This window comes from Sinocyclocheilus grahami, unplaced genomic scaffold (genome assembly GCF_001515645.1).
Source record: "Sinocyclocheilus grahami isolate Dianchi unplaced genomic scaffold, SAMN03320097.WGS_v1.1 scaffold520.1, whole genome shotgun sequence".
NCBI classification, from domain to species: Eukaryota; Metazoa; Chordata; class Actinopteri; order Cypriniformes; family Cyprinidae; genus Sinocyclocheilus; species Sinocyclocheilus grahami.
This window is the reverse complement of record NW_015505699.1, coordinates 360,819-374,381: the sequence shown is the minus strand read 5'-3', so window position 1 is coordinate 374,381 and position 13,563 is coordinate 360,819. Positions and strand designations below refer to the sequence as shown.

The 13,563-nt window shown below is 36.4% G+C and overlaps 2 protein-coding genes across 2 annotated transcripts in view; one reads left to right on the top strand and one right to left on the bottom strand.

Annotated features, from left to right (window-relative positions):
- Nucleotides 1–2,454, bottom strand: part of LOC107554938 (muscarinic acetylcholine receptor M2-like) — a 7,815-nt gene extending 5,361 nt beyond the window's left edge. Inside the window, exon 1 of the mRNA XM_016237600.1 lies at nt 2,439–2,454. The gene's annotated coding sequence lies outside the window, so the exon portion shown is untranslated. The remainder of the gene's footprint in view (nt 1–2,438) is intronic.
- Nucleotides 2,455–6,048: 3,594 nt separating this feature from the next.
- Nucleotides 6,049–13,563, top strand: part of LOC107554950 (guanine nucleotide-binding protein G(i) subunit alpha-1-like) — an 11,978-nt gene continuing 4,463 nt past the window's right edge. The window contains exons 1-4 of the mRNA XM_016237621.1: nt 6,049–6,539; nt 10,684–10,726; nt 11,055–11,196; nt 11,305–11,462. Of these exons, the coding sequence (XP_016093107.1) occupies nt 6,422–6,539; nt 10,684–10,726; nt 11,055–11,196; nt 11,305–11,462 (461 nt within the window). The 5' untranslated portion in view covers nt 6,049–6,421. The remainder of the gene's footprint in view (nt 6,540–10,683; nt 10,727–11,054; nt 11,197–11,304; nt 11,463–13,563) is intronic.

The window sequence follows — 13,563 nt, the reverse complement described above, 5'->3', positions numbered from 1 at the left end:
CAGAGTTTAATGTAGCTGGATGGAGGAAAGGACTCTGATAGCATGTCTTATTTACTGTAGCCAGGACGGCCTCTGAGAGCAATAAGCGCATTAGCTTTAACAGGACAGCATGTACTGTACTTCACACTTCAGCTTGGATCAGTACCAAAAACTGTATTCTCAACAACTAGATTTAACAGGTTTTGATGAAAACATGTTAGCGTGTTAAAAACAGCTAAAACCAGTCTAAACTGGTTGACTGGTCTTAGCTGGTTTTAGCTGGCCTCCCAGTCTGGATGAGCTGGGGTGTTGCTATATGTTGCTAAGTGTTTTAGAGGGTTGCTATGGTGTTGCTAGGGTGTTCTGGGTGGTGTTTAGAATGTTACTATGTGGTTGCTGGGTTGTTGCTATGTGGTTGCTAAGATATTCAGTTTTTAGCATGTTACTACAGTATATGATTGATGGCGTGTTGATATGTGGTTGCTTAAGTGTTTCAGAGGGTTGCTAGGGTGTTCTGGGTGGTGTTTAGCATGTTACTATGTGGTTGCTGGGGTGTTGCTATGTGGTTGCTAAGATATTCTGTTTTTTAGCATGTTACTACAGTATGTGATTGATGACATGTTGATTTGTGGTTGCTTAAGTGTTTCAGAGGGTTGCTAGGGTGTTCTGGGTGGTGTTTAGCATGTTACTATGTGGTTTCTGGGGTGTTGCTTCTGTTTTGTAGCATGCTTTAGCATGTTTTTTAGCAGTATCTATTACTGCTAATTAAGCAGCTCTTCGTAAGTCATCACGGGCGGAGCTATATGTGATTTAATATAATGCAAACAGATGGTATATGCTGTTCTTATAGGTGAGCTCCTGAGCAAATATGTACTCTGTTAATGAGAGTTTGGGCTGATTTAGAGTGACTGAGGTTTTGTTTTTACTACTGTGCTTAAAAGTGAATGGCCTTTGAATGGTTATCCTGTTTCTTAAGAGTAGATATAGTGGGGTCTGGTCATCATCACTCTCTGGATAAAGAATAAAGCTGAGGATGTGTGCTGGTGTGTGTTTTATATTCTCTTTGAAGTATAAATGACATTATGAGCTAATCTAATATGAATAATGTGAATATGGTACAACATATTACTGAAGCTCTTGGTATTTGTCTGCTGTTTTAAGTGAGACTAATAATAACACTAATGTGCTGTCACATTTGCTCACTTCTCAGAGACCAGTTCTTGTTGGCAAAAACAACGAGGACAGAGCAAAATATCAAGATGGAAGGTGTTAAATTGTGAAAACATAAATATTCATTCTTTATCTTAAGATTGTGCTGATTCCAGTCACCTGTCTTCACCCTTCAAGATGGTGCCACAAGTTCTTGTTAGAAAGTTAGGGGCAATACAACACAGCCATGTGGGAAATATCTCAGTGCTGTGACAAAGAACAGCAATCTTAGCACCGGTGATAAAATTTGTACCTTGGATTAGTTTATGTGTGTACGTTTATGTGTTTAGCTTCTGAAATTCATTACTTATTTGTTTTATAGTGTAGGGCAGCATGGGGCTAGTTGTCACACTTATTACTCTAGTGTCACATGGTAGGTTAGTTTTTGAAAATCCCTTTCTGCATAGGCACATACTTCAAACATTATTGCGCAGGCAAAAAAATAAAAAAAATAAATATAGATATATAAATATAAACATTATTTTTGTGACAACATGCCCCAATAGAAAACCTATATAGGGGTAAGTTGTCATAATGGAACCTGTTATAGACTTTTCAGCTAAATTTAAACAGTAAAACAATTATGAAATGCAAAAAATTAATGAAACATCAACATTTTCACTGTTATTCTCTAAAAAAATTGTTAAACAACAAAATTAGAGGCAACCACTGCATTTTAATCATGATCCAAACAAAGATGCTGCATACATGCAACATGAGCAGTTTTTAATCTAAATTACATTGTATAATTTCGAAATTTGAAGCAAAAACAGAATGGTTTGACTTCAGTTTTGTGAAACTATACGTAAAAAAATATCTGCATGAAACAGAAACAGCAGACGAGCTGAATGAGACGCAGATGCACTCTCTGCCAGCAGGTGGCGCTGAAAGCGTTTCCTTGGTTTCCACTGTAAACAAAGCAGCGCATGAACTTTAATATGCTTTATACAGAGGCAAGAGGAAAAGAAAAAATACAATCGAAAGACAGTAAGTTCCCCTCAGACGTACATTCATATAAACTCCTAGCCCTAATTGAATCGCGATTTGTTTAGCATCTCAACCGATTTGAATCATCACATATTTAAATCGATTTTCAACCGGCTCTCGGTTAATCGTTACATCCCTATTTAGCATACACATGTTGTCATAAAACACATGATAACATGTGACCTCATGTTGCACTCCTTTAACATAACTTAACTTGTGTAAATCATAAAAAAACAGCAACAGTAAAAACAAATATCTAATACCTTATTTCTGCAGTCAGATGTCCTTCATTGTCCAGTCATATATTCTATGGGTGCAGGTGATTGTCAGTAGCATCCGTCTTGTGTGAGGATCAGGGTGAGCTGTCTGTCTGTCTGTCTGTTGTTCTCTGCTGTGACAGTCTGTAAATGAGCTCTATGAGTGTGTAAACGTGAGGGTGGGCTCTAAACACACCTACATGAGAGGCCAGTGAACCATAAGGAGCGTGGTAAAGCTTAAACATGAACAGAACAAATGTTAAAATGTTTCTCTATCTAGCTATCTATCTGTCTGTCTGTCTGCCTCTATCTATCTATCTATCTATCTATCTATCTATCTATCTATCTATCTATCTATCTATCTGTCTATCTATCTATCTATCTATCTATCTGTCTATCTGTCTGTCTGTCTGTCTGCCTCTCTCTCTATCTATCTATCTATATATCTATCTATCTGTCTGTCTATCTATCTGTCTGTCTGTCTATCAATTCAATTCAATTCAATTCAATTCAATTCAATTCAAAAATTGCTTTATTGGCATGACTGTAAATTATACAATATTGCCAAAGCTTAGTACACATGTACAAAAAGGATAGAAACAAATAATAATAATATAATAACAATAACAATAAGTAAATGAACATCACAGTAATATAATGGAATATTATAACATCTTAGAAGTATTAAACTAACAAATTATAACATGTGAACATTTGATCTTAGAAGTATTAAACTAACAAATTATAACATGTGAACATTTGATCTTAGAAGTTCTGTCTGTCTGTCTGTCTGTCTGTCTGTCTGTCTATCTATCTATCTATCGAACAACAGTAATAGGCTGGAGGGCATAATAAATCCCTTCTTCCACAGCACTGCTCTTTTGATGGTTTTCTAAAGAATCATTTGGGCTCGGGCTGGTGTGAACAGTTACAGCTGCCCGGTGGAAACATTTGCCGTCAGAACGTTCTGTCAAACATCTCATCTCAAGTACCAAGAGACAAAACCCAGTCTCAGGTCTCATTCCCCAGTGCCACCAGACCATAGGAAGACAACTATTGTCCTACTGACATTGTTGCTGAAATACTGCATGCTGGTTATACCACACTGACAAATGCTGCACTATTGTTTCTTTTTTAATGTAAAAATATCTTAAAACGAATGTGCTTAAAAAAATAATGATGATGATAATAATAATAACCAATAAAGCTGTAAACTTTATCAAAGCTTTTTGTCTCTATTATTATCTCTATATTACCTTTATTAGTATTATAATACCTTGATAACATGTTCATAATAGAAGAAAAGTATTCAGGTCATTGTGTGTATGAATTTTTTTTTCTTCTGTTTTTCTATTGATAAATGATCAGTATTCCATGCAGTTGCCGTGATCAGCCGCTTGGTGGTACTGCTGAGCAGGGTAACACTGGATACTCACTGTCTTATCTGCCATGTAAAATAAATCTCAATTACTGTAAAATCTCTTTCCAAAGTTAGCTTTTTGAGAAATGAGAACAAAGGTAAATCAGCAAAATTCTAACAAAACGACCATGAAGCTTGAATTTAGTGCATAAACATTTCATTCATTTAAATAAAATAGATAGCAAAGATAAGCAAACCCTACCGCACCTTCAATGTAATCACAAACACTGCCATACGCACACTTAACCCCTCAGGTCCTGTCTCAGCAGTGTCTCTACATTCAAGCAGCACAGCAAGCAATCAGTCCCCAAGCTTAACAAGTCTCACCGCGCTGCAGAAACAACAATTATCTCTATTGTCTCATCTCACCACTTTAGCATTTATCATAAAGACGCATACGAGATTACTGCACCCTGCCATTTTGTGTCTCTTTATTAATTCAAATATACCTCGTTTATAATTTTTATTTCATTAATATACATGAAAATGCAAGCTGCTTTTGTTTTTAACAATAAAATATTGAACAAAATTGATTTGAGGAAAACTTTGAACTAGAATGCATACACACCAATTCTAGTGCAAAATATTATGTCACTTTATTTTTTCAATAATTTTTTTAAAATATCGTTTAAATGGATTGTAGTAATAATACATTCATATATTTTGATTATGAATACATTCATATAAAAGTCATCTTACCCATGTCAGCTATATTAGTCTTTATGTTTCTAGATGAATAACCCTATAAGATACATGTAAAGCCTCAGTACAAAAAGGTAAATGATGACTTTTCCAGGAGCCATCTTACAGTTTTTCATGGCTGCACAAATGCAAGAGTGAGTTTTGCCTAGAACTAAAACTAGTCTGTAATTCAATGTGTAATCAATAATGTGTAAATTCAATAAATCAGTGTAATGAATGTTCAGTCGCCATGATTGCTCTCATTGAAGTGGATTGAATGCTCCCTGTCTTTCATTGTGGTTCTTTAGGAAAATACACTAGTCATGGATATGTGGGGAAACTTTGCTCGTTGGTTTGCATGCTCATGACATTTGAAATTTAAATAGTATGTAAAATAATAAGTCTGGCTATGATAATATTTCTTAAGCTTATGTATGAGCTCATCGTTTGATTTTTTTTTGAATGGTTATGTGCCACCTATAAGAAAATCTCCTAAATCTGAATCTGTTTGAATATGGTTAGACCTGTGACCCGACCGACCAGATGTGGCCTCATTCATCTCACCAAATGGAGCCATTTCCTCCATAAATTATTCATATTCACCCACCTATTCAGACACTAAAAAAAGTGAAACAATCTAGTAGAATTGTTTGAAAAACTATTGTGAGGATATTAATTAAAGGGAGATTTTATTGTAAAATCCAATTGAAATTAGATCTAAAGTACAGCTAGAACAGTTTGATTGGCATGAAGGAACAAGTTAGAAAAAGAAAGTAAAATATATAAACAATATATAACAATAAATAAACAATATATAATAATTAACATATGTATTCAATAAACAATATATAATAATACATAATGTACTGTCAATAAATTAGTAATTACAAATAAATAATATATAAGTAATATTAAGTATTTCAAAGCATATTAATCTTATCAGAAATTGAATTAAATAATATATAATGTAAAAAATTTAAACAAATAAATCAAATAAAATATTAAGTATTTTAATAATGCATATTATTTAAATATTTTAAAACATTAAGCTTTTCAGAAATGTCATTAATTAAATAATATATAACTGTTAATGCCTAAATCGTTTTAATAAAGACAAAAATACAGATACATAAAATATTATGATTTTTATTAAAATAAATATATAATAATATATAAATCGTGAAAATAAAATAAATAATTATTTACATTTCATTAAATAATAAATAGCTACTATTATACGTAATGTAAATAAATGTAAATAATTACAAATATGCAAAATAAAATATTATGTAAATATTATGTATTCTGAAAGCGTATTAAGCTTTTCAGAAATGTCATGAAAATTACCATTATTTCTTTTCTCCGAATTTTTGTGAACAGTGAACTGAAAGTCTGACTTCAGAGCAACCTGGGATCAATATGCGCGCACCCTCGCGTACACGCGTGTGCGCGGGAGCGTGCAGTCCAGGCGCGCGGCCGAGGAGGGGGATTTATGTATGAAAAGAAACCGGAAACTCCAGCGATCTGTTCGCCGCTTTAACAGCAGTGGGCGACGCGGAGAGGGAGACTGGGCGTTAATGACTCCATTATCACGTTATTTTTAATCAACCATGGCCGTCAAGGCACTCGACTGATTACTGACACCCTCCGTTGTTATTTGTTTAACTTGAGAAACTCCAGCGCCGGGAAAACGCGAGTTTGAAGAGACTGCGCGCTGTGTGTGAGAGAGAGAGAGAGCGCGAGCTGGGCGTTGTGTGTGTATGCGAGACGTCGGGGTGGCTGGCTCCCTCATTTAAACCACTTGTGCATTATATTTCTTTCTTCCTCGCATTTTTTTTAGCTTCTTCGACTTCTTATATCGTTTGAAAGCGTTTGAAACTCCAGAAAGATGGGGTGCACCCTGAGCTCGGGCGACAAGAGCGCCCAGGAGAGGAGCAAAATGATTGACAAAAACCTGCGCGATGATGGAGAGAGAGCGTCGCGAGAGGTCAAGCTGCTGCTGCTGGGTGAGTTAGCCGCGCCGCTAGTGAATGAATAAGCCCATTAAAGTTCACTTTACAGCAAATATAAGACACTTCAGCACTGGATTTAATATGCCAATAAGCCATGAGTGGAGAATAAAGAAGTCAAGTGCATATTTATGGACGCTGGAAACTTTTCTTTCTGTAAATTAGTTGCTGCGCTGGTGTCTCGGCTAGCATGTGAAGCTAATCCACTCCGTTAACTATACCCCGCGAGTCATTTAACACCGCTTTTAAGAGTTTAGTTTGTTTCAATACAGTAGATACGGAATTCTCGCGTAAGAGATTTGATTTGCCTGTTTTCTGTTTGTTTGTTTTTTGGGCTTTGAGCTCTTCAAAGTAAGTTACTGGTTTGCATATTCGCCGAGTGGCCAGCTAGACGCAAACGGCTCTCTGCTAATCCAGCCAACAAAAGACTAGTTTAATCTAATTTAATCCGAACTGCCTGATTTACTGAGATGGATCCGATAGATTAACCTAAACCTCATCCAATTATGATAAATGAGCTTGTGCATATGGAGGGTCCTGCTGGGTGCTTGCTTGGAGTAAACTGGAGAGGATGATGCTAGATGGGCCTAAAAAGTGGTCCTGGTGATTTTACAAATATCATGAGTCTGGAAAGTTGTAAACTTGAATGTGTGATTCATTTGATTTATTACTTATGTAGGTTTTCCATCACACCGCTCTTAAATCTAGAATAAATATAAAATAATATTTAATCAGCAGATATTGTTCATTTATTTAATTACTTCTTATTTATTTGTATTTAGACCATGGTTATCCCCTTTAGAATTTATTTTATACATTTAAAAAAAGCCCCGTGTAGATTTTGCTTTTGGCTGTAAAATTTTCATATGTGGAGTCTTACAATTTAATGCAGTTGCAGATTATAAACAATATCTAGTAAAGTTTTTTTTTCTTCTTCTGTTATCTTAAAGCAGTCAACTTGTTAATTCATTGTGATTTACATAGAGGCCACTTGTTTCTCAGTTTCCGATTCCTGTTTTGCATATGTTTCTTCTGTACTTTTCCAGTGTGCAAGCATTTTTCGTGGACATTGAGTAATGAAGCCGAACAATTTATTTGCTTGTGGCGATTGAAACATTTGTTAGCTTTTCTTGATTATCGATGGTGTGTGTGCAGTTTAAACATAATATTTGTTTTACAGAAATGTCACAAACTCCCTAAAGAGAAGCACTTGGTGCTGTTTACATGCAGTATTATTCATTTCGAAGAGCTTTGGTATGCTAGTTCCCTTGCAAACAATCACGGTCAACTTTTTGCTTGGATCTGGCCATTTAATTATCCATTTATTGTCCATTTTCCCATTGGTCCCTCCTTTACTTGCTGTGTAAATTGTTATAGGACATAAAACCTGCCCTTACGTTATCAAACTTTAGGGAATTGCCGTCTAATTATCTAGTTAACTGGATTCCCCCTATGTGCTGATTCATTATACGCCCTCTGTGTGCTGCCTTTCTTGGGTTTGTTTGCTTTTTGGCATTGCGGATCAACAGCATATGTCCCTACGCCTGCTGTAAAATAAGATGGAGTTCCTGTTTAGACTATAGAGGGGACAAATGGTGACTGACAGGGTTGTTACTAAGAATAAATCCACTGCTGTGAAGAGAAAGTACCTTCATGGGGGGTTATTCAAAGAATTTTGTGTCGCAAAAGTCAATGAGCGTCACAAATGCATATCAAAATGTTGTAATTCCGTGAAGATGAGCATGTCTTTACGGTATAGAGCGTGTTTATCATGCGTCTCAGGCAGTTGTTGGTTGCCCAGGAACCAAAGAGCCAGTTCAAATTACAGCATCGTAAACGCAGCAGCAGGAGACCAAACAAAAGGTGAAACCAGTGCTTTGGGAGTCAAGTTCAGTGTGTGGCATCAGAAACTTGGATTGATACATCTTGGAATAAAGCAAGCATCTATATAATTGCCAATGCTTATGATTAAGGATTTGAACCAACCCCTAACCCAAGCAACGGGTTTGGCCCACCATCTTAAACCGTTTTCTAGCTTCAGTTTGAAAGGTTTAGTTTCATCTCAAAAGGATTCATAAAGGTGTGGTAACATTTACCATTGCTCTGCGAAATTTAGCGGGAAATTTTGGCCATAATTTAAAAATGTAATCTGTAGAATTTTTCTGTAATTTCGCAAAATTTCAGTGTCTGCAGTCTTCACATTTTCAATCACATTTACGAAATTTAGGCCTAGTTGGCAAAAAGTCCATTCTCAACTGTCAAACATGTAGACATTTGTGAAGTACAGTGCACACAGTTGTTGGTCAGCGTCACTAATTTGCATGAAAAACTCGAACCCGATGCAAAATCTGTGGGGAGAAATTTGTGCGAAATTCCCAATTTTCATATTGAGGTTTCCAATTAAAATGACTGCATTTTGCCTGCAAAATTCTTTGAAATGTTTAATCTTTGAAATTCTTTAACAAATGGAACTATTGATACTTTTATGAACACTTTGATATTTCAGGAAGCATTATGCCATTTGTTGGAGGACGATTAATAGTGTGGATGAACATTAGGTGCCACAAGCCTATCATCAAGTGATGTGGGAGTTTTGTGGGGGTCTCTGGGGTAAACGCAGTGCTCTTGTGTTTGGTCTCCTCGCGGTAGGGTTTCAATCTGTGCGAGAGATGCTGATGTGGCCTAATTGCTGTTTTTGTGCTTTGGGACTGAGAGAAAGAGACGTCCTGGTTAATTGAAATGTTCGTTCGGTGAACAGATGAACTGTAGTCTCACGGAAGGTGGAGAACTGTATGGGAGTATTGAGATTTTCCTGACTGAAGGTAAATTAAAGACCAGCTATCCTTTTTATGAAATGGCAGAATTTTAATTGAAAACACACACACACAACTTTTTTTGATGCCAGTGATCCCCAATTTTATTTTATTTTTTTAATATATTAGTTTATTTCTTTAGTTTTTTTTTTTTTTTTTTTTAGAAATTAATACTTTTATTCAGCAAGGATGTTATAAATGTTGCATAAGTTTCAAAAAAGTATTAAGCAGCACAATGGTTTTAAACGTTGATGATAATAAGAAAGTTTCTTGAGCATAAAATCAGAATATTAAAATAATTTCTGAAGGATCATGTTACACTGAAGGCTGGTGTATTGATGCTGAATATTCAGCTTTTCCAACACAGGAAAAAATTATAGTTTTAAATGTTTTGTAAAAGACAGTTATTTTAAATTATAATAAAATAATGCTATTATGCTACACAATATTAACAATATTACTGTTTTTACTTAATCAAATGAATGTAACCTTAGTGAGCATAACATTTCTCAAGAACATAAAACAAAAACATACGTCCCCAAACTTTTGAACTATAGTGTATTATTTTTAAAAATGTATGAATAATGTCTTAAATATATTAACACTATTTATTAACACATTTGACAGCCTTAAATCATCTTTTTATTTTTATTTTTTACCCCCTTCATTTTCTGCATTCCCCCTTTGTGACCCTCTGGGGGTCATTGGAGCTCAGTTTGAAAGCCCCCATTTCAAGTAACAGTTTCTAAAGATTTCGATTTTTATCTTTGCTGTCAAACCTCCGCTGACATACTCATCTAAACCTATAGCTAATCTGTTTACCAAAGCCTGTCTGTAATCCCATTACAGTGAGGTGACGTTTAATTAATCCATTAAGATTAACACCTACACACTTCCTCACATCATTGCTGACTGTTAAAGCCGGTTGCTTTTATTCCTCTTGTTAACATACAACATACAGGGAAGTGAAATGTCCACTTAATGAGGCTAAATGGTCTGTTCCGTAGATTGTTGGTTTGGGCCGTGTCCCATGACATCAGTTTTTCCCCCACTTCCATTTATTTTTATATCACTTGTTTGTCATCATATGAGTGGCAAGGATGCACATGACAATATAATTTCAAGTTTTAAGTTGATAATGTCTTCTCCCCATACAGTTATATTACTTGTGGTGAAATCAAAGGAACCTCCCGCTCAATCTGATACCAACAAATACTTTTGCTGAGCTGGCAGATGCCACGAATGCTTGATCCTTCAGAGTCAGGGAAGGATCTGGAATGTTTGGGTGTGTGTCCATGTGGCTAACATGCTCTTTCTTTCTCTTGCAGGGGCTGGTGAATCTGGAAAGAGTACAATTGTCAAACAGATGAAGTAAGTTTCAACCCCTATTATGTCATCCTAGTTTCGTAATGTTTAGAAATCACGCAGGATGTAAGCGATAGCAGTGTTTATTTAAATGAAATGTGAATTACATAATCCTTCGATTATGAACATGGCTTATTAAGGGACTTCCCTGCATTTGTCAGGCTTTTATAACTTTTGAACATTTTAAACATCCTCAGAGTCATTAAAATTAAGCAACAGGGCAGATGTAGTGATATATCTTCACTTTTAACGTTTTAACGGCCTATATTCACAATATACTTGCCAGGAACTATTGGCTTTATTGGAATTAATGCCATTGTCTTGTCTCCCACAGGATCATCCATGAAGCAGGCTACTCAGAGGAAGAGTGCAAACAGTTCAGAGCCGTGGTCTACAGCAACACTATCCAGTCCATCATTGCCATTATAAGGGCCATGGGCCGCCTGAAGATTGACTTTGCGGATGCTGGGCGGGCTGTAAGTGCTGCTGTTTTAATGTAAAGTAGGGTTAAATGCAGGTCACGTATTTATGTAATGCTAAAGTATCAAAGGAAATCAAGATGCTTTCGATTGGCTGTTTTGCAGGATGACGCTAGGCAGCTGTTTGTGCTGGCTGGCTCTGCAGATGAGGGATACATGACGAGCGAGCTGTCAGGAATCATCCAGCGCCTGTGGAAGGATGATGGCGTTCAGGTCTGCTTCAGTCGCTCCAGAGAGTACCAGCTCAATGACTCGGCTTCATAGTGAGTGTCTTTTAGCTTTTTTGCCTTTTTTTTTTTTTTCTTTCCTGCACAGCCCGTTTCCCACATAATGACTTTTGCGCGCTCCACATAATCCAGCTCCATTTCCATTGTGGCTGCTGAACACGTCAATGGTTTGTGTACTGCGTGTGGACATTGCGTTTACATTGAGTTATTATTGAAGTTATTCCATCCATTATGGTCCATGATTCAAATATGCTTTATGCAAACTTTCAAAAATGCAAATTTGTCCGGTGTTCTCCAAGCATGCTGTGAACCCTTATCTTTTGCATACAACCCAGATGAATAAGACGTATTCACAAAAGAAAATTTTATGAGATAATAAAAATAAGATGCGTCTAGGAAATAATTTAGAGTGGATGTATGCTGCTCTTCAAAAGTTTGGGGTCAGTAAGATTATTTTAATGTTTTTGAAAGAAGTCTACATGGTAACACTTAAAGCCTTTATGCATTGAGTATTGAGTGCAAATCATAATTTTAATTCAAATGATTAAATAGATTTATTCAACAATAAAGCCCACCCTACACCTACCTGATACTTTTTCAACTTTTCAACTATTTCCTTCATTTATGAAAATAAATGCCATTCTTACGTGATATGAGATTTAAAAAGGGAGAAAAAAGTGGCAAAAGGCAGATTTGAACTCCGATCGATCCTGTCAAAAAAACTGTGGCATGCAATTTACCATCTACACCACTGGAGATATTGTTTGTCGTCTTTTGTAGTGTTGACTAGCCCAATCACACTTTGGTGGGTGGAGTTAGTGTAAATAGCCTCTGCTAACAAGGTGGGCTATTTGCACTTGGTGTAAATAGACACTCCGAAAAATTTATCTGATTATGAATATTCTGAAATATTAAAATTTAAAATGTTTTTTATTTTAAATTTAATTTGTTACTGTGATGGCAAAGCTGAATTTTCAGCGTCATTACTTTAGTATTCAGTGTCATATGATCCTTCAGAAATCATTCTAATATGCCGATTTGCTGCTTAAGACATTTCTAATTATTAATGTTGAACAGCTGTGGTGCTTAATTTGTGGAAACTGATACTTTTTTTCAGGATTCTTGGGTGAATAGAAAGTTCAAAAGGGCAGCATTTAATTGAAATAGAAATCTAATCTAATTTAATACATCCTTTGCTGAAATGTTTAAAAAACAAAAACCCCACATTTTAAAAATCTGAAGAAAAAAAACACAACTTGGTTCATTTGTATTAAATCAAATTCACCTGATAATTTACTTCATTTAAAGGGGTCATATGATGCGATTTTCAATTTTTCCTTTCTCTTTGGAGTGTTACAAGCTCTTGGTGCATAAAGAAGATCTGTAAAGTTGCAAAGACTAAAGTCTCAAATCCAAAGAGATATTCTTAATAAAAGGTAAAGAGTCAGCCACACCTACCTAAAACGGCTCGTTCTAACATGCTCCCACATATCTACCTCACTATGTGGGAAGATTTGCATAACGCCGCCCAAATGTTCACGCAAAGAAAGAAGGCGTAACTTTTGGTCTCGCTGTAGTTTTGTTGATGCTGCAGCCATGTACGCTGTATGCTTCGTTGTGAAAGCGAAACTACTTTGTTTGGTCTTCCAAAAGAGGACGATATCCACTTCATCATGCCTAGAGCTGATCTGTGCTGGTCGCTGAGGGAATACATCAACTTTCACCGTGGACGAAGCGGAATCCAGCCCGGGGTCCGTCACATGTGGTTGCCGCTCCTTCGTCGGATCCGCCGGGCATGCCGTTCTCGACCCCGCCGCCTCAGCTCACTCTATCCTGGCCTCAGCTCACGCTAGCCCGGCCTTAGCTCACTCTATCCCGGACTCAGCGCACGCTGAAAATTCCCCTCACACTAGGCCGCTATGTTTTTCGTTGTGAAAGCAAAACTACTTGGTCTTCCAAAAGAGGACACGACTACAAATCAGTGGTTAAGTTGTATTTACAGCACTGTTCCAGAACAGTTTAACCCAAATATCCAGATGTGTGCAGCACATTTTATGAAGGATTGTTTACTGATCCTGGGAGAGCAACGTTAGACTACAATGCCGGCAGTTCTGACTCACGTAAGTACGTTTTCATT